This window comes from Eptatretus burgeri, chromosome 7, assembly GCF_056783735.1.
Source record: "Eptatretus burgeri isolate ZD-2024b chromosome 7, Ebu_testis_v1, whole genome shotgun sequence".
Taxonomy (NCBI): Eukaryota; Metazoa; Chordata; class Myxini; order Myxiniformes; family Myxinidae; genus Eptatretus; species Eptatretus burgeri.
Genome location: NC_140967.1, coordinates 10,350,438 through 10,375,448, shown reverse-complemented (window position 1 = coordinate 10,375,448; position 25,011 = coordinate 10,350,438). Strand labels below are relative to the sequence as shown.

Below are 25,011 nucleotides of genomic sequence, written 5' to 3'. Positions count from 1 at the left end.
CATCCAAATCCACAAGCTTTCCCGCTGCTTCAAATGCCACAGGTCAGGTCGATTATGGGAGCATGCACCGGAGCAGTGCATCGCTGCATCCACTTTCCACCAGTACTCCAGGGGCCTCCATCTGGCCATTCCCATAGTCTTGAGATTCCGATCAACCTGCTGCAACTACAAGGCACGAGGAACGTGAACTTGGAGGCAAGACTGCAACCTCCTTCACTCACGAGGCTCCCTCACTGAGAATCTGGGAAGCAGGATCAGCGTCAGCAAAACATGACCAAACAACCGCAGCGGTCGCTCATGGACTATACAGGTAACAAATTGCATCTGAGTCTCTCTCAGCAACTGCTCGCTGGACACAAAGTCTGACCAGCGACAGCCAAAGATTCTGCAAAGAGACCTGGTACCGAAGGAGTTAAATCTCCGTCTCAGATCCCTGGTCAGACTCAAAGCCTCAGATCCATAAAGCAAGACTGGAAGCACCAAGGACTTAAAGGCTCAGACTTTCATCCTCCTGCATAGGTACACCCCATGATCCAGTGAATCCATGACTCCCCACGCCCGACCCAAACGACTATTGACCTCAGGCTCACAACATGCAGAGATATGAATATCACTGCTCAGGTAAGTGAATCTCTCAGTGACCTGAACATCCTCACCACACACAGGTACAGACAAGATGTCAACGAAAGCCTGGATCTTAGTTTTGACCCAGGAAACCCGTAATCGCAGCGGCTCTGACTCCACTGCCACCAGGATATCCGATCCCAGTAATTATCTTATGATTGGACCAGGTCAAGAAGCAGAATAGCCTGGGATCAAGCAGCAGTGCAAGGAGTGCAGCACCAACATGAATCTTCATATCTATAAAAAAAATCTTTGGAAGCAAATCTCTTTTGCGTTTTGTGGTCTGTGCTTTGTTCCTTAAAGGCCTTGCAGGTGTGACGATAATTTCAAAGCGCGTCCCTTGTCGATTTTAGCACACGGTATAGACGATCAACAAACTAGGCAGCTGAGTCTATCAGCCATACTTTTGGCACACTCAACGGATTCACTTCACTTCCACATTTGGTTCAAATCATCATCGTTTGATCATGCAGAAAAAGTTTCACTCAGTTTGCAGTAGTATGGGTTTATTGGTCAGCCTCAGCGGCACGAGGAGGATTCCGTGTCCACTTGCTGATCAATTCGTGTCTCCTGCACGTTTTCTCACGTTAAACGTTTCGCATAATAATCTGCATTCGATATACATTTGCAACTCAAAAATAATTAAACATTCAAGTCAAATGGTTTGCAGAATGACTGTTCTTACTGAGACTCCGCCATACAATAAATTCTGCATCAAGTGTAAAAGTTAATGAGAGAATGACAAGTTAATAAATAAATTATATCCTTCAAGGGAACAAACCTTGATCGTTCATGCTGTCCATTATAGTCATCAGTTTCTTAAGACGTGCCATCGATTCCTGCTCATTTCCTTTGGTCATGAAGTCTGTGCCAAATCCTGGGATCATGCCCTGTGCACACAAAACCACCACAAGGTTACCCACAACCAAAAGTACACACATCTAACTACAGCAAGAGACAAGACCTTGAGCCAGCATCGATCTCACCATTATCTGGCTGAATGGGCCCATCCTCATGATGTTCTGGAATTGTTCATACATGTCTCGAAGTGTAAATTGGCCTGGAAAGCACAAGCAGAATGTCTACGATCACGGAGTAAAACTCGGCCGGCTATCTGGGATACATACACCAGAGAGTTACAATAAACCCTGAACTGAACAGACAATTAATCGATGATGTCATCAAGATAAGATTGTCCTTTCTGATCACTATTGTGTGAACACACGTAGTTGAACAGAGAGTACATGCACCCCCCCCACCCCGCTCTCCCCACCCCTAATAAATACACCATTGCTCATTTTCCTCCCCAACACCCACCAGTACCCTCTCCCAAATAAAGACACACACATGAAGAAAAAAAATTCCACCCTAAAATAATAAAACTTGAGGGCTGCGATCAGAGATCGCTGATGTGGTTCCCAGTATAACCAACTCGTAATATTAGCAAATTGGTAGCAATTGATTTTCTGCCTCATAATGAAAAAAAATAACAATAATTAAATGGAAAAATAAATAAATAATGGAAAATTAAATTATTGAAAAATGAAACAATTGAAAATTGAAAAAAAAAAGTTAAATATATTAAACAACAGAAAAGTTAAATAATGGGAATATCAAATAATTAAAAATGAAAAGAAAAAAAAAATCAAATGATAGAAAAACTTAGTAATTAAATAATTAAAGTTAAATAATGGAAAAAAAAATGTTTTTCAAAAAAGCAAGACACCACAGACACCAAGACTGAACACTTATCGCCTCCCTCCGGGAACCATAACAAAAATACATGCATGATGAGCACTCTTTAACTTTGATAAATCAGCTTGTCGGTGGAAATTTTGATGTGGAGTCCAAAGCACTGAAGAGCCAAAAGTGCGAGATCGTTGAGTGCAGGTAGGCGAGCATGAACCATTGTTGACAAAGTTTGATAATATCCCATGAAGAAATAACAGTGATCCGATTTCGTACTCAGAGAACAATCAGATGTTGGTGGAACGGAACTGACACAGGAAACCGAAGGCACAACCAAACCGATGAATTTCTGTCCGGGAAGAAAAGATCAGCTTGACAATTTGACCACAGACAGGGTCATCTTCGGATGGGAACAAGCACGACAGCATGTGGCCAGGTTGTTTTCCCCACTCAAGGGGGGGCAAGTCCTTTTGTTTCTGCTAAAGACCAGAGACTTGTAACATACCAACAACCACCTTGGGTGCAACGAGCATGGCTATCTAAATTAACTTATCCTGGCTATCCCTGCACTCTCATCCCTTCTAATATCAGAGCATTTCTAAGCATGGACAACAATAAATCCAACATTCACTCTGCTCGTCAACACAAGAAGAGGAACACTGAACGACCGGGCTTCGGACATAGTCTCGAATCAGTTTCTGAAAAATTGCTCAACATTGTACTGTACAAGGTGCTCAAAGCTCTCACATTATACGATTACAGCACATGATAACTATAATTGCCACCAAATTATATTCATTCTAATCAATTACCAATTTCACAAAGATTTCAAACTGCGGCTTTCAAAATTCCTCACGTCGGTGTATTAGGGAGTCGTGGAGCATGAAGGTCCAGGAAGTGACGCAAACACACGAGAGGGCAAATTAATTAAATTGTCCAGGCCATAGCGAACAACAAACACTTGGAATTTACTTCTTGATTCCTTTTACATTCACATTCATTTTGATGTTGATAAGCTTTGAGGCGAAACAATGGAAATCGGCTAATTGATGCAAGTTTAGCATGTCCGCAACCCTGAAGTGGAGGAAAAACAAAGTTTTGCTCAAATACATGAAGAAGTGGAAGGCGGGGAAATCTTCCATTTGGAAACAAATTATTTCTCCTCTCGAGGGCCTGAAATGATGACACCATCAACAAGAAAGAGAGCAATTAGAGATTGCAGACCCTCACCAAAACTTGTTTTGTGTACCGAAATGTTACATGTATAATTCCAGCAGTGTGTGTGTGTGTGTGTGTGTGTGTGTGTGTGTGTGTGTATGTGTGTGTGTGTGTGTGTGTGTGTGTGTGTGTGTGTGTGTGTGTGTGTGTGTGTGTGTGTGTGTGTGTGTGTGTGTGTGTGTGTGTGTGTGTGTGTGTGTGTGTGTGTGTGTGTGTGTGTGTTCCGTGTCCGCTGTTTCTCGACGACCACTGGTCTGATCTAATTGAAACTTGCCAGGTATCTTGCTGGGGACTTGAGGATGTGCCTTTTCAAGGTTTGATATTAATCGGACAAGTGCTTCGCAGGTTATGGCCATTTATTTACCAACCAATGACATGACACGTTTCTGCGGCCATTTATTTACCAACCAATGACATGACACGTTGCTGCGTAGGCGTGGCTGCGTAGGCCGGTATGCGGCCGGCCGACAATGACGTCACGGGCCGTGCCGGTTACATGGCAGCGAATGTCATGGCAAGCAAAGACAGGGAAGTAAACTTGATTTAAATTTGGATTTTAATCAACTCTGTGTATGGAAGTGTGGTTTTCGCGAGAACACAAGAGTGAATGAACGGCCTGTGTGGTCGTCGTTTCTGGCTCACGGTTTGTTTGTTTTTTTTGTTTTTTTTTTGCACGTTCAGGCACGCACGTACGGGCACGCACCTACGGGAACGCACCAATAATTAATAATAGACATAACTATAACTGTCACTTTATAACTGCTGGCAGTGATGACTGGGTAGGAAGACATCCTGCTTTGATGCAACACCGCTTTAAACGGATACTTGACCCAGACCCATGACGTTCATTATTATTCAACTGAATTCAAATGGAATTATAATCAATTCGAGTCAAGTCAAATGAAAGTCCAAATAGGTACAGTCGTGCATTGGTGTCATCAGAAGGAACCCGAACAAGCAAAGAACAAAGATGGAGTCATCAGGAGGAACCCGGATAGGTTTCAGGTTTCAGATGTTACTCATCTACCCTCAAACCCATCCAGGTGCATCCAAGTGAGCTTTATACAAAAAAAAAAAATTCAAAACGAAACCAGATCAAAAAAAAATATCATAATTCTGACTGCCAGACCATGCATCTGATCAGGTTGAAATGTAAAACGTATACTCCCCATCACTACTAGATCATAATTGCGAAGTTTCACATCGACTAATCAAGCGATTCAAGAGAAATAATTTATTTTAGATTTTCACTCAATCCAATATGGCTGCTAAACCATGTGACCTATGTCGTCATGTGTGTGAACCTTTTGTTCCTCATGGATAGGCGGTCATAAGTGTCGTTTCACCTCGATCTGTTCAGCCACTTCAGAGAAGAAGATTTTTGAAGGTTTTTTTCGAAAAAAAAATATCAATATGGCTGACGAATCACGCGATCAATGAAGTCATCAAATTTTTTTTTTTTATGTGGACAATTTTATCTTAAAAAGTGACCCTCAAAGACTTTCATACTTATCAGATGTGGCGTTCTACATATGCAATTATGATGTCACAAAGAAGGCACCTATGACGTCATAAAAAACCCTCCAAAAAAATCACTTATTCCCGTGTGCGAAGTACTTGCCATGTACGAAGTGTCAATTTTTCCTTGGTGTGGTTTTCGAAGATACAGATGCCCAAAGTTTTTCCATTAATCCAAAAATGGCTGCCACACCACGTTACTTATGATGTCATAATTATCAATAAAACATTCTGCTTGAGTAGTCGCTCCTGTGATGAAAATTTCGTTTCAATCCGACAAGCGGTTGTGGAGAAAAACACAAGTTCTATATGGACAAACAGACAAACTTCTTCTTCTTCTTCTTCTTCTTCTTTCGGCTGCTCCCGTACGGGGTCGCCACAGCGGATCATCCGTATGATCCGCATAGTGATTTGGCACATGTTTTACGCCGGATGCCCTTCCTGACGCAACCCTGGTCGCCTCTGACAACACAGGTATAATGGACAAACAGACAAACAAATGATAAAAAAAAATCACTCAGAGCGACACTTAGCGAAACGGAACGACACTTGGTCGAGCACATACCTCCGCCAGGCTGAACAGTTTACATTTTGTATCCCAACGATAGGCCGGATCTGAACCAAAATCGAATCGGCTTCTTCTTGTAACCTAACCCACTCATCCATCTAGTTTTGTCACAAGTTGTCCACAATTTTTAGCGATATCATGCGATACATAGTTTTTGGCCACATCTCTCAATGGTGACGAATCATGAGGAAAAATTCTTGAATCTAGATCTTCATCAAAATTTGAATCAATTAGTCCTTTTCACACACCCAACATGTCCACCCAGTTTAATCTGAATCCGTCCACAATTTTTTGAGACATGATGCAATATAGTTTTTAGCCCCATCTCTCGATGGTGAAGAATCACTTAAAAATTAAATAATACTCGTATCTGGATCCGGATTCGGATCGTCACCAAAGTTGAATCGATTCGGCCTTGTTACACACGCAACCCGTCCACCAAGTTTCGCTCGAATCCATCGGTAATATTTTGAGATATTGTGCTATATATCATTTTTGGCCCGATCTCTCAATGGTGAAGATTCACATTAGAAAAAAGAAATTCTCAGATGCTGATCCGGATTCAGATCTTCACCAAAATGAAACGTTGCTGTCCTTGGCCGGTCAACTATACACACAAAAAATTTTCAGAACGATTGCTTGAAAACTGTGGCCAAAAATTGTGTGACAAACAAAGACAGACAGACAGACAGACAGACAGACAGACAGACAGACAGACAGAGACAAATGCTACAGACCAACTTACTTGGCAATTTTTTTTTTTTTTTGCCAAGTAACAGACACAAACAAACGGACCCAAATGCAATACCCTCTCCCTTCGGCGAGGGTAATAATTATGATACCCTTGCTTGATTGTTTCACATGCGTTTAATTTTGCCAATCCAACATGATCCGAGGGAACTTCCTTCCCGATAATGGAGTAGCCATATGGTGCAATGTGGTGCGTAAGGATGCTCCAACACTGACAAGCGCAACTTGAACTGCATGTTGCATTGAAAATGGGCACAAAGCGACAACCACATTGATCTCGAGCGTGGTTTCATCGGTACATGTAGCGGAAGCAATGCTCAAAAGGAAAGTGGAACCCTGTACCTTCAGCCGATAACAAACCCTCCACTCAATATCAGGTTAGCACACAGCACGTAACCATTTCCACTATCCACGTGTGCAATGTGAAAACTATCAACTAATCCATTTAACGTGTTGCGTCATGTTTTAACGGAACGTACCCTACCAGTTACACCTACCGTGCTTCAGCTTATCAATAAGCTCTTCATTATCGTCCAATTTCAGCTCATTCACCTTGTCAATGAGCCCCTCGATATCCCCCATTCCTGTCAGAAAAACAAGCATGTTAAGGAAGGCAATGCGGATTTCAAAGACTGCTAATTAGCAAGACGCGGATGCACATGTAATCGGCAGCTCACCTAGCAGCTTGCTGATGAAAGGCTGGGTCTTGAACGGTTCAAAGTCGTCGATGTGCTCACCTGTACCTATGAAAATAATAGGGCTCCTGGTAGCAGCCACACTGCCACACAGAGACACACACACACACACACACACACACACAAGGCACATGAGAGATATCATAACATATTTAAACATGAATAGGTGACTTAACATCCGCTCTCAGATCATTGAAATCGCCTACGATGAAGCAGAGTCGATGGGGCAATCACTTTCCCATCGCAGACAGGGCGGTGGTGTCTCTGTCTTCTACCGTCTCCTCTCTGGTCGTGCACTCTCTGCTCTTTTCATTCTCTGCCCACCCCCTGACCCCACCCAAGATGCAGGGAAACCATGGTCCACCAGCAACCACCTTCTGGTGAAACTACTTAAAGCCAGAATAACTGCTCACCTCCACTTTCCTCTATTCTCCCACCTGTGGAACCAACTTCCACATTCTCTTCATTCACATTCTTTCCTCCAGGTCGTCAAGACAGCTGTTCACCACCATGTCAAATCATCCCCCATCCAAAGCAATCATCATTTCTACCCCTGTTACCCACTCCCCACAACCCCACCTCTTTAAAACTGAGATCAGCCAATGTTGAGGTATCCCACTGACAGGCCAGATCTGCATCTGGATTCGGACCTCAATCAAAGTCTAATCAGCTTGTTCTCATCACCGACCCAACTCATCCACCAAGTTTTGTCATAACTCCTCCACAACTTTTTGAGAAATCATGGCATATAGATATATATGAAGACCACAAGGGGAAAACCAGAGATGTCACTTTTTATAAATTTCAGGGTTATTGCACCTGCCAATAGTTGGCAACATAAAGTTTCCTCTCACAATATTACTTTAACAAATAACCAGGGGTGTCACATAATTTATATGGTATAAAGTTTAGCCGTGCAATGAAAAAACAAGTGTTGTCAAAGCTGAACAAGTAGAAACCCAGAGTTGTCAGTACTTTACTCCTGGTTATCTCCCTTTCATTCATGTTAACTGTTCCACCATAATATTCAGAGTTGAGAAAGTAAAAAATAAACCAATGTCACCCGCAGGGTGACCTGTATCTTGCCAAAAGGTGAGCACGTGTGACTTCTTTAAGGTCACACTGAGGTGAACAGAGCTGCTATCCACCAGGAGCGACTCCTTGAGGAATATCTGCCTACGAGAGATTCCGATGAGAATCGTTCTACAGAGTAACCATGAAAAATATGTTTGCCTCATAATGTCACCAAATGACGTCATAATGTCTCAAGCTTGACATATCTAGAAAGCACTCATCGAGGTGTTCAATTTGAGGTACTACACGATATGGTTCCTAAAACTTGAAAATTTGACCTTGGGGTCAAATATGTTTGACCTCAGGCGCTAACCATGAAGGTCAAGGCCAATCGCCACCAAAAATTAATCAGCTGAGCGCCAGACCATATACAACATTCCTATAAAGTTTGGAGACGATTAGATTAAAATTACTCAAAAAATAAGGGTTTCGTCGACTCCCCTGATTTGCGACAAAGTGACCTTGACCTTTGACCTTGACCTTCAAAATTTTGTGTGCTGAAAGGGACCTCTATAGGCCTCTGATATGCGAAGTTACAAAAATTTCCAATGATAACTGTGCTCTGCAGAATTTTTTATACGTGATTACGGAAGAACAAAAAAAAAAAAAATTAAATGAAAAATTAAAAAAAAACATACAAGCTGACTAACATATCTTGCAAAAACTTCGTTTTGACAAGATAACAATGACCGTTTAATGTTGAAAAAAAAATAATCTGTGATCACCAAAGTCATGTAATGTATGCTAATAACCAACAAGCATGAATTTGCTACACATCCTGGGTTAAAATTGCATGGCAATTATTAAACAAGGGAATAACCAGTGATGGCAGTTTGCAACATTGATTTGTTCTTTGCTCTTAAATTAAATAACACAGAAGCTTGGCAAATGCTACATGCTTCATTTGATCGGCCAATGATCACTCTTCCTTTTACTGGAAAATAAATCTATATGACAGTTATTAAACAGTCCGCCAAAGTCTTGAAACTTTGTTTTTCAGCTTCTTCAAAATTGACTTATCCTGACATCTCTGGTTTTACCCTTGTGGTATATATATATATATATATATATATATATATATATATATATATATATATATATATATATATATATATATATATATATATATATATATATATATATATATATATATATATATATATATATATATATATATATATATATATATATCGATTTTGGCCCTTTCTCTCAATGGTGAAGAATCACTTTAAGATTTCTCGTAGCTTGATCTGGATCAGGATCTTCACTGAAATCTAATCAGCTCATCCTTGTCACACTCAACCTGCCAACAAAATTTCATCCAAATCTGTCCACAAATTTTTGAGATATCCTGCACACAAACAAACGTGAGCAGGGGTGAAACATAACCTCCTTCCACCTTCTGTGGTGGAGGTAAATATCATGCTATATACCGTTTCTGGCCAAATCTCTAAATGGTGAAGGATCACTTAAAATATATTTTTTAATTCTCGTATCCAGATCTGAATTTGGATCTTCAGTAAAATCGAATCAATTCGTCCTCGTCACACCGTAAAAATCGGTTTAGCCCAATCTCTCAATGGTGAAGAATAACATTTAAAATTCCAGTAGCCGGATGCGGATCTTCAACAAAATCTAATCAGTTCGTCCTCGTCACAAACTCAACCCACCCACCAAATTTCATGTGAATCAGTCCACAAGTTTTTCAGATTTATTCACACAAACAGACAGACAAGGGTGAAAACAACGTCCTTACACCTTCGGTGGCAGAGGTAACGACAGAGTTCAAAGAACGTGACACCCCATTGCAGTGTTCAAGTACACACAAGGAGGACCTTGCCGATCATGGCAGTTACACTCTTGAAAGTCACTGTGAACCACAAATCCACAAACTTTGGGGGTAACAGGGAAAATAAGTTTAAGGACTTCAACTTTAAAATTTGGCCAAACTGAACCCTTCATTAACATGTTTGTGCATTGATTTTGTTTTATTTATTTTCATGAACAATACACCCGAGCGGGTTTGATGGTCAGCTCGGATACAAAACTTGATGCAACCGAGTGTTAATCATCCTTGGTGACTACGGAAAGTGAAAACAGAATTCAAATTGAATTTAAAATAACCGCATGAGGCCGCTCGAAGCAAAAATCTCCATATTCTAGGAATCATTCCCAACATCATTATACAATTTTCAAACCCACGTTTATGGCCGTGAAAGAAATACTCTCAGTGTGTGCATTTAATGACTGTATCCAGGACAGAGCTGGACTTAAAATAAAATAACCGCGCGAAGCTGCGTTGAAGTCAACGGACCCCATGTTGCCCAATAAACAGGACTAGATGACAGAGGTAACGAGAAACAAGTTGCTCAAATGAAATATTCATAATAATCCCAATGAAACCCATTATGCATTATAGCCGTCCGATGCTTCCTCGAGGCCATTCTGCACTTGATGAACCTGTAACCTTGACCCCAAAGTGAAAATGCGAAAAAGGGCTCAGACCATCTATAGAAAGCAACTAGTATTATCATCGTGTCAAGTTAGAACTCAATCGGCCGAGACGTCTAGGAGGAGATAGAAAAATAAAAATTGTTGACAGACGGACGGACAGACAGATCTGAGGACATCGAACAGTTATATTGTTTAAGATTCGGCGGCACTTAACAGCACCGCCGTCTCAGGGGTTATAACGCCGGCTAGTTTGGCACAGGTCTCGGTTCACGTGCCTCAGATCACGATACCAATGTACACCTGGGCCGTACCAGTTGGGGATATAGACCCCGGCTACAGACTGGGTTTGATCAGAGACCGAGCGAAGTCTGCCAGTCCGTAGCCCGTTTTGGTTTTATATACACATCGTGCGGATTGTTCCTCGGCGCGGCACGAATAAATTCAAAGCGGCAAATCTCGTATAAATCAGCCAGATTTATTGGGGACGCATCGGGGAAACACAACACAAGCAAAGCATTCACGAACGTTATAATTAATCTATAACCCGCTCTTAACTAGGGAGCTACGGATACGGGTTTCGAAGGGAGCCCGAGTGAAAAAAAACCTTAGGCCTGGACAACATGCAGACAAGAAACGGAGTACTTGGTGATGCCTCATGGACGAGAGGAAAAAAGTGTCGAAGGCACGAATGCGGCTCGTGACTAGCCGATGTTGTCGGATTCGAGCGCCCAAGCTCGAGCATGCAGTGTGGCAAGATAGCGCTCGTACTCCTATTGGCATCACTCGCGCATGCCACGTGGCAAGATGGCGGCGACGGCCTCCTTTTGTCGCACCGCTCACGCACCAGCCTCGGCGCGTTCAGCCCCCATAAGGTCGACGGCACAGGAGAGAAAGATCTATGGTGTGTTCCAGCTGGTTTCTCACAAGGTCCAGTAAGCGAATCCAGGCGTGGCCCGTACACCAGACTAGGCCAATCACGGTGTTGGGCTCCGCAGGCAGATCGATCGGATGAAAGACGTGTCGAGCCGTGCAGGGAATCAGGACAGTCAGAGGCTCCGTGACTGGATTCAGGATGAACCTGTGTATGACCTCAGGCTGGATCCATAACCGAGGAGGAACAACCGACCAAACCACTCCTCATCAAGCAGATCCCAGACTGACCTCTGGCAGTTCCTCTTGCCTTTCGGGGCGGGCCTTTTCTCACGAAGCAGATCGCAGACTCGACCAAACCACTCCTCATACAGCAGATCACAGACTCGACACTAGCAGTTTCTCCATTGCCTTCTTGGGGCTCGCTCTTCTGGACCGCCTCCGGGGATAAGTGATTGGTCCATCCTTCGAGTTTTGCAGCAGCTCTCCGCCAATGGGTTGCCGGCACGTCTTGCTGACCGATTCGCAGGGCGCCGGGTCGGGGCGAGTTAGGAGGGGTGGGGGGAAGGAAAAAGAAGTGCCTCTCGGTACACCACACTGTATGAACATTGGACAGCCTGCTTCACCTCCAGTCACACATGTAACGTCGGATTACCAAACAACCTGGCTAAACATGCATTTAAGGGGGGATCTGGGCTAATCCTATATTTAATAACCCACGAAGGGCCCATTTCCGCAACAATATTTTGTCAGCGAGCTGACCCAATAAAAGAGTTATAATGAAGTATTACTTTCCTGTATTATCCATCCATCCCTTGGAACCATACTCTGTTCAGAGCATCGGTGCTGCCGAAGCAGTCTCCTGGGCCATTGGGCACAATCCTGGACGGATCGCCACTCCGATGCAGGGTACTCAAATGGCTCAATCATCCTGGCAAGCTGGTACTCATTTTGTCGACTTTGGAAGGATGACAGGCTGAATCAACCCCACCTGGCATTAATTCAATGGATGAGGGTGATTTGATCTCAGAAAAGGATCCCAAGCCCGCCACCCTAACCATGAAGCCAACACTAAGCGTTCCTGTTTTATGAACATAAAATAGTTTATTTTCTTGAGTTAAGATCAGTAGTTCCTCGATCATAAACTGATATGACGGACAAACGGACACACATGAACAAATTGCTTAGCCACACTTTCTGCTTCACAGGCGCGCGGCATCACAAACTCTGGTGATAATTTGCATTGCACACTTGTTTAAAAATAAATAGATTTTAAAAACCGCCACAAACTGCCCACCCATTCCCACAACATACATGATGAAAAATGAGGAATGGTCCAAAGGACTCCACATTCCCACTCGGAGTGTGGTGCAGTGCCTTTCATCAACAACGATGCACCGGCCCCAATGGAAGCTCCTTGCACAACCACCTTATACACACACCTCATTAACTCCTCACACAACCGCCTTGTACACACCTCATAAACTCCTTACACTCAACTATGTATACAAAAACAAAAACAAAAAAAACAGGGGGAAGAAGAAGAAAGGACCTGCCGTGTTCGGACCAAAACGAGGAGGCCGGGGTGATAAGGTGAGGATGTAACACAGGTACATTCAAGCATCGAGGTTCGCACATCCGATCCATCTGCAATCTTCTTCGATCTTTGCTTTCAGATTATCCACTTCACATAGAAACCCATTTGCTGATTTTACTTCCTCTGGCCTGACAGACAAGTTAACTCCATGAGGAATGAGTAAATGAATGAATAATTAACAATTTCATTCCTTTTTTCTTAACCTTGTGTAATAATGTCAGTATACATACATACATATAAATATATATATATATATATATATATATATATATATATATATATATATATACTGTACATACATATACATACTGTACATATAAATATATATATATATATATATATATATATATATATATATATATATATATGTATATATATAGTGTTGATGAATGATTTGGGATGAAATGCATCCAAAAACGATGCATTTAAAATAAAATACAAGTTATGGTATTATATCAGGAGCGAGTCCTTTGTGTTGTGGTATTTTAATCTGTGGTGTCAAAGATGACCATTAGGGAGAGCTACACACGCGCTCAAGGCTCCACCACCCTTGGCGTGGCCGTCCAGCTTTGTGATGATTACGGAAGCCACATCAACCTTATCCTTGAAGGCACGTGCCTGCATCTCACACGCCTGCCCGATGGACGCGTCCATCACATACACTATGTTATCTGGATCCTGGAGGGAGAAAACAAGGGTAGGTGGCCCGACTTTAATATTACTCTCCCAAAATACCTTAAACACAGCTCATTATTCCAACATGGCAACCATTGACCAATTAACTCACCACAGCGTTCGCAACCTGAAGCATCTCCTCAAACAGAGACTCTTCCTGTTTGTGCCTGCCGCTTGTATCCACCACAATCACTTCAAAGTTCTCCTTCCGAAACTTATCCACTCCCTCAGAGGCAATGACCACAGGGTCTATTTCTGTGTAGCTGTAAACAAGATTTACACCAGTCTTAAAAGATCATGTTGATCGCATTTGGCTGCCTCCCACCACTTATGTCTTCACTAAATTATTTCCTGCACAAGAGCTACAACAAGCAAAGAGACGATGCAGTTTTATGTTACTCAAGTTAAAATGCTCCATTCTCTACATATATTGCCGTGTTAAAGCGTAACGTGCAAAAAAAATCACTTTCAAAATCCATCATGGTCGCCCATAGACCGTATTCACCATGAGGACACGCAACACGATAGTTCAAGATTGCAGCTGAAAGCACTGGAGGCATTCCAAACTCTGTGTGCAATTAAAAAAAAAAGTTGGGTCACCCAATCAAGATCGGGTCAAGTAGCCTTCAGGAAACCATCAAGAAGATTGAGGTTTGAAGCTGTAAAAAAAATAAAATAAAAATAAAAATTAACCTGAGAGTGCACCGCGGCAATGATGGGCCAAATTACCTCATTTCCTTGTTTGAGGTCAGTTTCTTGATTTTCATACGTACAAACACACACAAACATACAGAAAACTGCCTTGCGGGAGTGGGGCGTGGTGGGTGGGGCTGCTGTGCCCATGACCTGAGCACCTGCCGCACGTATGCAAAATCTGGTTGAGATTGGGCCAGCGGTGTGGAATTGTACAGAAATCAAAGAAAAAGTTACACACACACACACACACACACACACACACACACACACACACACACACACACACACACACACACACACACACACACACACACACACACACACACACACACACACACACACACACACACACACACAGGTCAGGTATGGGAGCATGTGCCAGAACAGCGCGTCGCTGCGTCCACTTTCCGCCGGTACTCCAGGGGCCTCTGTCTGGCCATCCCCCAGGCAGATGCCAGGCCCATCCCCATCTCCTTGAGATGATGGTCAACCTGCTGCAACCATGAGGCACGTGATCGGCCCACTGGCCTCCTCCACTCATGAGACTCCCTCGCTGAGAGAATCTGGTGAGCAGGATCAGCGTCAGGAAAACGAGCCACATGTCCATACAGCCGCAGCTGACGCTCACGGACTATGCAGGTAACAAATCTCATCCGAGTCTCTCTCAGCAACCGCTCGTTGGACACAAAATCCGACCAGCGATAGCCAAGGATTCTCCGAAGAGACCTGGTACCAAAGGAATTAAGTCTCCGTCTCAGATCCTTGGTCAAAGTCCAAGTCTCGCATCCATAGAGCAAGACTGGAAGTACCAAGTACCTGAAGACTCGGACTTTCGTCCTCCCGCACAGGTACCGGCAGCGCCACACCCCATGATCCAGTGAATCCATGACTCCCCAGGCCCGACCCAGACGTCTATTGACCTCCGGCTCACAACCTGCGGAGACATGAATATCACTGCCAAGGTAAGTGAATCTATCCACGACCTCAACATCCTCACCACAAACAGACAGGACAGCAGCATCCAAGATGTCACCGAAAGCCTGGATCTTTGTTTTGACCCAAGAAATCCGTAATCCCAACGGCTCCGACTCCTCATTCAGCACCTCGAGGGCCCCCAAGAGGATGTCTAAAGTCTCCGCAAAGATGACTGCATCATCTGCAAAATCAAGGTCCGAGATCTTGACATTGCCAAACGATGCACCGCAACTTGATCTCTCCGACATCCTCCCAAAAATCCAGTCCATACAAGTGCTGAAAAGTGTGGGGGCAAGTACACATCCCTGACGAACTCCAGTAACAACTGGAAATAAGTCAGAGGCGGTACCACCACACTTCACAGCACTCTCAGTACCAGAGTAGAGTTCAGACATCAGATCGATCAGTTTCGGTGGCACCCCACGAAGACCAAGAATCCTCCAGAGGACATCCCGATTCACTGAATCGAACGCTTTACAGAGATCAACATAGGCTGCAAGCAGCCCCTGCCGAAACTCTCGTCTGCGTTCGGTGAGGACACGAAGTGCAAGGATACGGTCAATCGTTGATCTCTTTGGTGTAAAGCCTGACTGCTCTGGACGCTGGTGCTCAAGCAGATGGTGGCGAACCCTATCAAGAATTATCCGAGCAAAGACCTTGCCCGGCACTGAGAGCAGCGTCACCCCTCGGTAGTTGTTGCAGTCTTGGCGATCACCCTTCCCTTTCCAGAGAGGGACAACAAGGCCCCTCTTCCAGTCAGTTGGGATGATGCCTGTGTTCCAGGCAGAGCACAAAACTGCATGCAACGGCAGAGTGCAGCATTTCCACCAGCCTTGAGAAGTTCAGAATGGATGCCACAGATCCCTGGAGCTTTGCCCCGTTTCAACTGGTTCACCGCAGCCCGTGTTTCCACAAGCGATGGTGGACCACAGTTGATTCGAGGGTCAGCAACAGGGATTGTAACACCCTTGACGTCCAACTCGACAGCTGGGGGATCAGCCTGGTACAACCGCTCGAAGTAACCGGCCCAGCGGGCCTTCACTTCAGACTCCTCTGTCAAGAGCCTACCACTCTCTGCTCGAACTGCAGTGCTCCGAGGGATGGGCTTGGATGAACGTAATGCGCGAATTCCCCTGTAAGCGGGACGAGAATCACCTGTCCACAGGTGATGCTCTACCCCCTCACAGATTCCTCGCACATAGGCCTCCTTGTCCACCCTCAGTGCACGTACAGTTTTACGCCTCAGCTCCCTGAACAGGGAGCAACAACACACACACACACACACACACACACACACACACACACACACACACACACACACACCGAATAAAACTTCCCAACACTGGGAATCTTTCCTGTCTTGAGCGATAGCAACGGACATAACAGTCCAACAGTCCCAATCATTCAGATGACCGACATTGGTCTAACTGGAGATTGGTATTCTGTTTGAGATGATAACTGACGATCATCTTTAACAGGAGGCATCTTTACAAGATTTATTCAGGACCAACAATCGGACATTAAATAAAAATCATCAGACCGAGCAAACTAACCCCCGCTTTAGCGGGGAAAATGGCTTTAAATGCGTGTGAGTGTGAGTGTGAGTGTGAGTGTGAGTGTGAGTGTGAGTGTGAGTGTGAGTGTGAGTGTGAGTGTGAGTGTGAGTGTGAGTGTGAGTGTGAGTGTGAGTGTGAGTGTGAGTGTGAGTGTGAGTGAGAGTGAGAGTGAGAGTGTGAGTGTGAGTGTGAGTGTGAGTGTGAGTGTGAGTGAGTGTGAGTGAGAGTGAGAGTGTGAGTGTGAGTGTGAGTGTGAGTGTGAGTGTGAGTGTGAGTGTGAGTGTGAGTGTGAGTGTGAGTGTGAGTGTGAGTGTGAGTGTGAGTGTGAGTGTGAGTGTGAGTGAGAGTGAGAGTGTGAGTGTGAGTGTGAGTGTGAGTGTGAGTGAGTGTGAGTGAGAGTGAGAGTGTGAGTGTGAGTGTGAGTGTGAGTGTGAGTGTGAGTGTGAGTGTGAGTGTGAGTGTGAGTGTGAGTGTGAGTGTGAGTGTGAGTGAGAGTGAGAGTGAGAGTGAGAGTGAGAGTGAGAGTGAGAGTGAGAGTGAGAGTGAGAGTGAGAGTGTGAGAGAGAGAGAGAGAGAGAGAGAGAGAGAGAGAGAGAGAGAGAGAGAGAGAGAGAGAGAGAGAGAGAGAGAGAGAGAGAGAGAGAGAGAGAGTGAGAGAGAGAGAGACTGAGCAAACGTGGCATACCTGCCAAAGAAGGGGATGCGAGCTTTGGTGGCATTCTGTTTGAGCTGATCGAACGCACCTGGAAATATAAAGGACTCTCAATGATCGCTCCGTCTCCAGCCAAGAATATTGAACCCATCAGCAAATTCATCGGTAAAGTCAAAGGAAAAACAACCCTGAGAGCATTTTAAAAGAATTTTTTTTTCAAAAACAACTACATATTAGAAAATGTATGTGTAACTAAAGTTGCAGCAAAATTAAGAAACGTGTACATGGCGGAGCTTGGGATGAGAAAACTCATAAAAAGAGGACGATTAAGTGAGTAATCAGGAAATTTGAAGCTTGATAATCAATTTCTTCATTCAATCTGCAACTTAGAGAAACTCTACCTGGATCACTGCTGGCAACCAAAGTGGTCTATCGGCAATGACCATTTGAATACTTTGCTAAACACAATGGTACAGTAAACGCTCCGTATTCGCGAGTTCTCTTTTCATGAGCACCAAGTATTCCTGGATTGGTAAACGAATATCAATTCCTAACTCGCGGCCATACGACTTCTGGTATTCGCAAGTTTGCGAGTCGCCATCACCCTACCGCTACATCACCTCCCACCCACCAAGGTGTGCAGTTCCACCTGTACGGTACGGTACAGTTTTGGCGGCGCAACATGGGTATGCAACCTCGAGCGCCCACACTGTCATTCCTTCTCACAGCAGTTCCCGAACAGCAAGCACCTCGCTGCGACTCTCGACTCTCAATCGTGAACTTGCGCCTTTTTTTTCCCCCCGCTTATTAATTTCCCTTCATTATGGCTTCCAAACGTAAGACGAGCAGAGGAAGTGAGTTTGCTGCGAGGAGGATGAAGAAAGTGATGAGTTTGAGTGATAAAGTGAATGTGTGGGATCTTGAACAATCCTCCTGAGGATCCAATCTTCTGACTTCCCCTCCAACAGCACTAGCACATCATCATCATCAAACAGATTTAATATTAAAAAGCACACAGTTCTGAATGATGCAATTAATTTACATTAATCATCGTTCTTAAACATTTTCAATTTCCCCCCAATGTTCAGTCTTACTTGGGAACCTCACCCACTTTTCCCATTAAACCAAGGTATCTGTATTTGGGGAATTCTGAATTCGAGAGGTTTTCCAGGAATGTAACTATCGTGGATATGGAGGGCTCACTGTAATGTTATTGTTGTCGTCATCATTATCAACCAATTTGAATACAGCATTTGTTTTTCCTTTTTCTTTTTTTTTGTCTACAATGCCAAGGCTCGCATGAGAGCTAACACATAGAACATACAAGGGGAGCAGGAGACAAGGGGCAGGAGAGGGAAGGGAAAAAAAACATTGTGGAACAGAGACATGAGGAGATCTGTGGAAGGAAGAGAAATGGGGTGGGGGTACACAGGGTAAACAAGATGGACATTACAAGGACTTTCAGGTCCTTACACAACGGGGACTTTCAGGAAGGAAAGCAGGGAATTTGAAGGAGATGGGTTTGGGGTGGATTAACAGGGGTAGAAAAGATCGTGGTTTTTGATGGGGAAAGATAAGAGGTGGAGGTGAACAGCTGTTTTGAAGACCTGGAGGGAAGAATGTGAGTGAAGAGAGTGTGGGAATTTATTCCAAAGGTGGGGAAAAAGAGGAATGAAAGAGTGAAGGTGAGCAATGATTCTTAATTTTGGTAGTTTCCCAGAAGGGGGTTGCTGACGGACCTTGAGTGCCCTGTGGAAATATGGTGGGACGGGGAGAGTGGCGGGGGGGGGGGGGAAGGGGTGGGGACATCTCAGAAACAGCAGAGGGCATAAAGTCAGAGAGGAGACGGGAGAAGACAAAGACCACCGACCTGCCTGCGGTGAGAGAGTGAAAGACCCAAAGCCTCAGCCTCATTGCAGGAGATACCAATGATCCGAAGTACCTTGGTTCCCACAGCGTGAAGCCAAGCAAAGTGAGAGGCGGGAGCACCAGCCCAGAGGGGAGAGCAGTCCTCCATCAGGCTGCGGACGAAAGCTTTGTTTGTGGTCAGGAGCTCAGGTGTGCCAAGGAAGGAATTGCAAGATGGAGGATGCCCAGTCGGCGACTGGCTTTGGAGGCCAGCTTGTAAATGTGGTTTTCCCAGGAAAGATCATGGCAGATAGCGAGACCCAGAAGCTTGAATGAAAGGACTTCTTCAAGAGGATTGTTGAGAAAGCAGATGGGGCGGGGGGGGTGGTTCCAGACGGTTCTTCCGGAGAGACATAGTGAGAGTGTGACATTTGTCAGGATTGAAAGACATGTTCCACGTCTTGGCCCAGAATGTGATTTTATCCAGATCTGCAGGGAGTGAAGAAGCTGAAGCTTGCTGATCTGAAGGATGACCGATGGTACGGCACAGGATGGCAAAGAGAAAAGAGGATTTTCCAGAGTCATAGAGGTCATTGATGAAAATCAGAAAAAGAACAAGGACCAGAATGCTGTCTTGAGGAACTCCAGCCTGGATAGAAAGAGGGGATAAGAGAACTCTATGGAGGGCCACAGATTGGCTGCTACAGGAGAGGAAGACTGCGAGTCATGAGTGGAGATGTCCTTGGATACCATAGGAAGAGAGTTTGGTGAGCAGGACAGGGTGCCAGACCGTATTGAAAGCACGCGATATGTCTCGGGAGACAGCTCTGATTTCATGTCCGGCATTGAGGATCTCCATGATTTGTTGGGAGAGAAGAAGCAGCATATCCGTGGTAGAGTGACCTGGTCTGAATTCAAATCGATTATCAGAAATCAAGCCATTGGAGAAGAGGAAGGATTTAATGTCTGAAGCGATGATGGATTCCATAACCTTGCTGATGATTGGGAGAAGGCTGATTGGTCTGTAGTTGCAGGGAACTGTTTTTGCACCTTTTTGTGCAGAGCGGTAATGTTTGCTGATTTCCAAGCAGATGGCAGGTGACCTTGAGCAAATGAGTGAGTGAATAGACCAGAGAGAGTGTGAGCAAGAGCAGGTTTTCGGATACGTGGGCAGATGCCGTCTGGAACGGTTGCAGAATCTGAGTCAAGGTTCAACAGCAAGCTCTCCACCTTTTCAGGAGAAAGGGGCACAGAGTCCAGGAACAGCTGGGTCTGACTGGGTAAGGTGGGTACAGAAAGCGATGAGTTTGGGACACAAGATTTAGAAGCAAACACCGAGTTTAGGCATTCAGCCTTTTCATGTGCAGTGTCAGCTGTGCGGCCATTTCAGGAAAGGGAGGGGATGGAGGGGGAACATGCACCAGAAACAGACTTAACTAGATGCTGCCAGGATTTGGAGGAGGGAGACAGGTTTGAGAGATCAGACTTGAGATTAGAAAGATGTTATTTTTTGGCTCTCCTGATGGTAGACACACACTTGTTTCAAGCTGTGTGGAAGGAAATTTGATTGCCTTAAGATGGATTCGCCTTCCATGAGGTGAAGGCAAGTTGTTTCAGGGCAACTACCTCACCACAAGCTTCAGTGTACCGTGGGCAGGAGGAAGGGTAGGACAACTGAAGACGAGATGAGATAAATCAGTGCATGAGAGGGGGTAAGTTTCTTTGAAAGAATTCCCAGGATGAGTTGATGTTGGAGGAAGTGGAGATGAGAGACCAGTCCAGAAGTTTGATAGCTGCTTAAAGTCCCTGCCAGTCGGCCTGATTAAAATGCCAGACTCGACGGCACTGAGATGGTTCTCTGAGAATGGCCAGAGATGACCACTTTGACAAGCACATGGTCAGATGAGTCGATTGGAGCGAAGGAAGAACAGCAGATATTGTCAGGGAAATTGGTCAAAAATAGATCCAGAAGAGATTGAGTAATGTTAGTTGAGATCCGAGTCTGGAAGTTGACAGATTATCAGTCCCAATGAGTCACAGAAGTCTTTTACTGAAGTACCATGGCAGGTGAGAGGGGTACCCAAACCCAGCCAACTGGCATGATGACAGTTGAAGTCACCACATATGAGGACGAGAGAGTTGGGATGAGAGGATAGAAGTTGGTCCATGTTTTTCGGAGAGCGAGATGTAAACGGAGTCATCACTGTTTGGTGGACGGTACAACATACACATAAACATGAGATGGAGGAGGAGGAGGGGAAGCCGTAGCCAGAGGTATTCCTGGGAGTGTGGGGGAGAGAGAGGGCAGTGCATGGTGAGTGAGGAATAGTCTTTGATGAAGAGAGCAACACCTCCACCAGGACGAGGCTCAGGTCTGTCATACCGGAGGAGGGAGTAACCAGGGAGTCGGAGATGTTTTGGAGGAAAGTATTCCTGAAACAGATCAAAATCGGTTCACATTAAAACGAGATGAACATGCAGGAAAACTGCCGTGTTAAAGAAGAAAAAGTGCCAAAAGCATGTATCCATTCAATGAATTTAGAATTAAAATTCATTCACTCCCCCTCTGCCCCACACCCACCCCCAAGTGATACTGCTCAGCATACCCCACATTACCTGCCCTGAAGGTATCGGCACACACGAGGCACGATTTCCAGCCCTTGCGTTGGTAGTAATAAGCAAGCTGCATGCACACGGGGCAACAAACTGAAGGTCACATCCTTTGTCCGACCCTGTCACTCATTTGCAATCAGGACGTCACATCCTGCATCGATTTATGTCAAACATAACGAGATAAAGGCTTCGTTGCATCCTGCCTGTTTACTTCCCTAGGGTTCAATGCAAGATGCTGTCTCAAGGGTCTGTCGTTGAATCCATCAGATTTGCCAGGAAGAGTGTGTGTTTTGTACACAATCAGTTTACCAATGTCTTGTCCACAGTGTGCTTTTGACAAACTCGCGAAATGACCGAATGACACTCATATGGTTACAGACGCTCATCCACACTCAATCAATGGCAGACTGTTTGGAAAAGGAGTAGGGAAGCAGTGAAATGGGAAGGAAAATAGAATGCAAGCAGAGACAATTGGATTTTATTGGGAAACTAGAATGGCGAGAAAGGAAACTAGAAAGAAAGCCAGGTTCTCTTCCACCAATATGGAGGTCCAGCTGGTATTAGTTGCCCCAAGGAGAGCCCGACTCATCCTAACCCAGTTGGCAAAGGATTTGGGACAGTTATGAAACATGTTTCTTCGAATCACAGTTAGTTGCATGCAGTCTCAAACCAGATGACGTAACTCTGCAACTAAGTAGATCATCCTTACTATAATTCACGGACCGGTGTGTGTGTGCGTGCGTGCGTGTTTGTCGCAATACTCCTCCTACATTCCTGGGCCAATTAAATCCAGACTTGCTACAGAGTATCAGTATGACCCGAATTAATTATAGGGGTGTGTTTTATCTTTCCCGGTGGTCTTGGGTGAGGGTGAGGGAGGAGGGGCAAATTCTCAATGTAAATGTGTACCGTGTTGCGCCACCTCCAGGTAGGGGAGGGTATTACAAGTCTCCATCATTCAGTACAGTGCAGTATTCCTGTCCCCACGTTTTCCAGTACAAATGACCGTTTTTACAGCCATTTTTCCCTGCTGTGCAGGGGTTTGGCTTTTTCTTGAGGCAATGTTTTATGGCCGGATGCCCTTCCTGACGCCAACCCTGGTCGCCTCTTACGACACACAGGGATATGGTACACCTATTCTAACCGGGGCATACACCGGGACCAGTACACTGGCACTCATTTCGCCGACCTCGGAAGGATGACAGGCTCAGTCAACCCCCTGGTGTTAATTCAGCAGCCAACGGGGCTTGAACTCAGGACCCTTGGATCCCAAGCCGCCACCCTAACCACTAAGCCAACACCAGGCTTACGTTTTCCAGTACAGCGAGGTGTTTTGAATTATAAGCAGTCAGAATGTTTTTGCTTCATGCATGTAACCCGGGTATTTTTATTTTACCTATACACCACCCAAATAAAGGTCTGCATCAGAGAAACGTGTTGCACGCTTGGAACAAGATTGCCTCTTGGGCGGGTACTGTGCACGTTTCTATAATAGGCCCAGCCTGGTGACCACACTCAGAATGAAAACTGCGCTTGGTGGAGTGCATACCTCCACCGAGCTGAAGAGTTTACATTTTGTATCCAACTGATAGGCTGGATCTGCATCCGGATCTTAACCAAAATCAAATTGGTTTCTTGTCACCTGTCCAACATATCCATCAAGTTTTGTCATAATCCGTCCATAACGTTTTGAGATATCGTGCTGCATATCGTTTTTGGTCCCATCTCTCAATGGTGAAGAATCACTTCAAAATCCCAGTATCTGGATCCATATCTTCTCCAAATTCAAATAAATTTGTCCTGATCACACCCCTAACCAGTCCTGAAGTTTCGTCCGAACACGTCATAACGTTTTGAGATATCCTGCTCACAAACAGGCAGACAGGGGTGAAAACATAACCTCCATCCATCCACCTATGGTGGCAGAGGTAAAAAATAAAAATAAAAATAAAAAGCCAGTGATTAAAAACACCAAGGAAAAGGTGGAAAAAAATAAGTGAAAAATTATTTATTCCACATCGTTGTCACAAAGGAGGTCCTTCCTTGGCATTTTTGACAAAAGAAAACTTAGATATGAACATACACACATTCAATACCTGTCACCTCTCACTGAGGAACCAACACATGGCAGAGTGCTTCTTGTGCATGACAAACAATACAAACAACCACCATTTCTAACAAACCAACTATTTATTTTATTTAATCATATTTCACAGGAATTTGCTTCATAAAGAGAAAAAAAAAATCAAAAAAAAATCACATTTTGTGACCTATTGCTGCAGTGCTTAAAACAATTTCCTAAACTCTCCACAGGTGTTGCATACGAGCAGAAAGCTCGTATGTCATGAGAACACCTGAGAAGTAAACTGTGAAGTGACAAGTGATTTGTTTTAGGCCATGGGCCAGATGGGTGATCATTACCATCTCGGGTGGCAAAGGTTGACTGTACTTTTTGGAAAGATCTTTGTCTGGGCCAACTTTTTGGGTATGATTGCCACTCCAAATCGGTAGCTTTATTGTAGTTTTTTGGGAAAATAGGCATTTTTGGGGTAAAATCGTGTTTTTTGAAATTTCAACTGTGGAAAAAATATCTGCAACAAAACAACATATTTGAGACTTGGAATAAATAGCTATGTAAAGTACAACCATTTTGGTGTGCTTTGTGTTGGGTTTCAATCGCCGGTTACCATGGCAACAGCCATTTTAAGGTTAAAAAAAACATGGTTTTTGATAGTGAAACTTTAAAAATGATTTTTGAACCATTAAAACGATAAACACATACTGATGCATCTGGGAAGTTTTTAAATTCCATAGTATGAGGGTAGGCTTGAGATAAATATATCGTTTTAGGGTAAAAACATCACATTTTGAATTGCATTTCTCGGTAAATGGAGAGAAACCCCAGTTTTTTGAGCATTTTAAATATTTCTCAATTTTAT

At 44.3% G+C, this 25,011-nt stretch overlaps 1 protein-coding gene across 1 annotated transcript in view; it reads right to left on the bottom strand.

The window, feature by feature from the left end:
- SRP54 (signal recognition particle 54) overlaps window positions 1-25,011 on the bottom strand; it is a 70,488-nt gene that overhangs the window by 26,282 nt on the left and 19,195 nt on the right. Inside the window, exons 5-12 of the mRNA XM_085887416.1 lie at window positions 22,076-22,142; window positions 17,645-17,702; window positions 13,845-13,995; window positions 13,587-13,735; window positions 7,045-7,145; window positions 6,865-6,951; window positions 1,611-1,684; window positions 1,406-1,514 (exon numbers count right to left, since the gene is read on the bottom strand). Of these exons, the coding sequence (XP_085743542.1) occupies window positions 1,406-1,514; window positions 1,611-1,684; window positions 6,865-6,951; window positions 7,045-7,145; window positions 13,587-13,735; window positions 13,845-13,995; window positions 17,645-17,702; window positions 22,076-22,142 (796 nt within the window). The remainder of the gene's footprint in view (window positions 1-1,405; window positions 1,515-1,610; window positions 1,685-6,864; window positions 6,952-7,044; window positions 7,146-13,586; window positions 13,736-13,844; window positions 13,996-17,644; window positions 17,703-22,075; window positions 22,143-25,011) is intronic.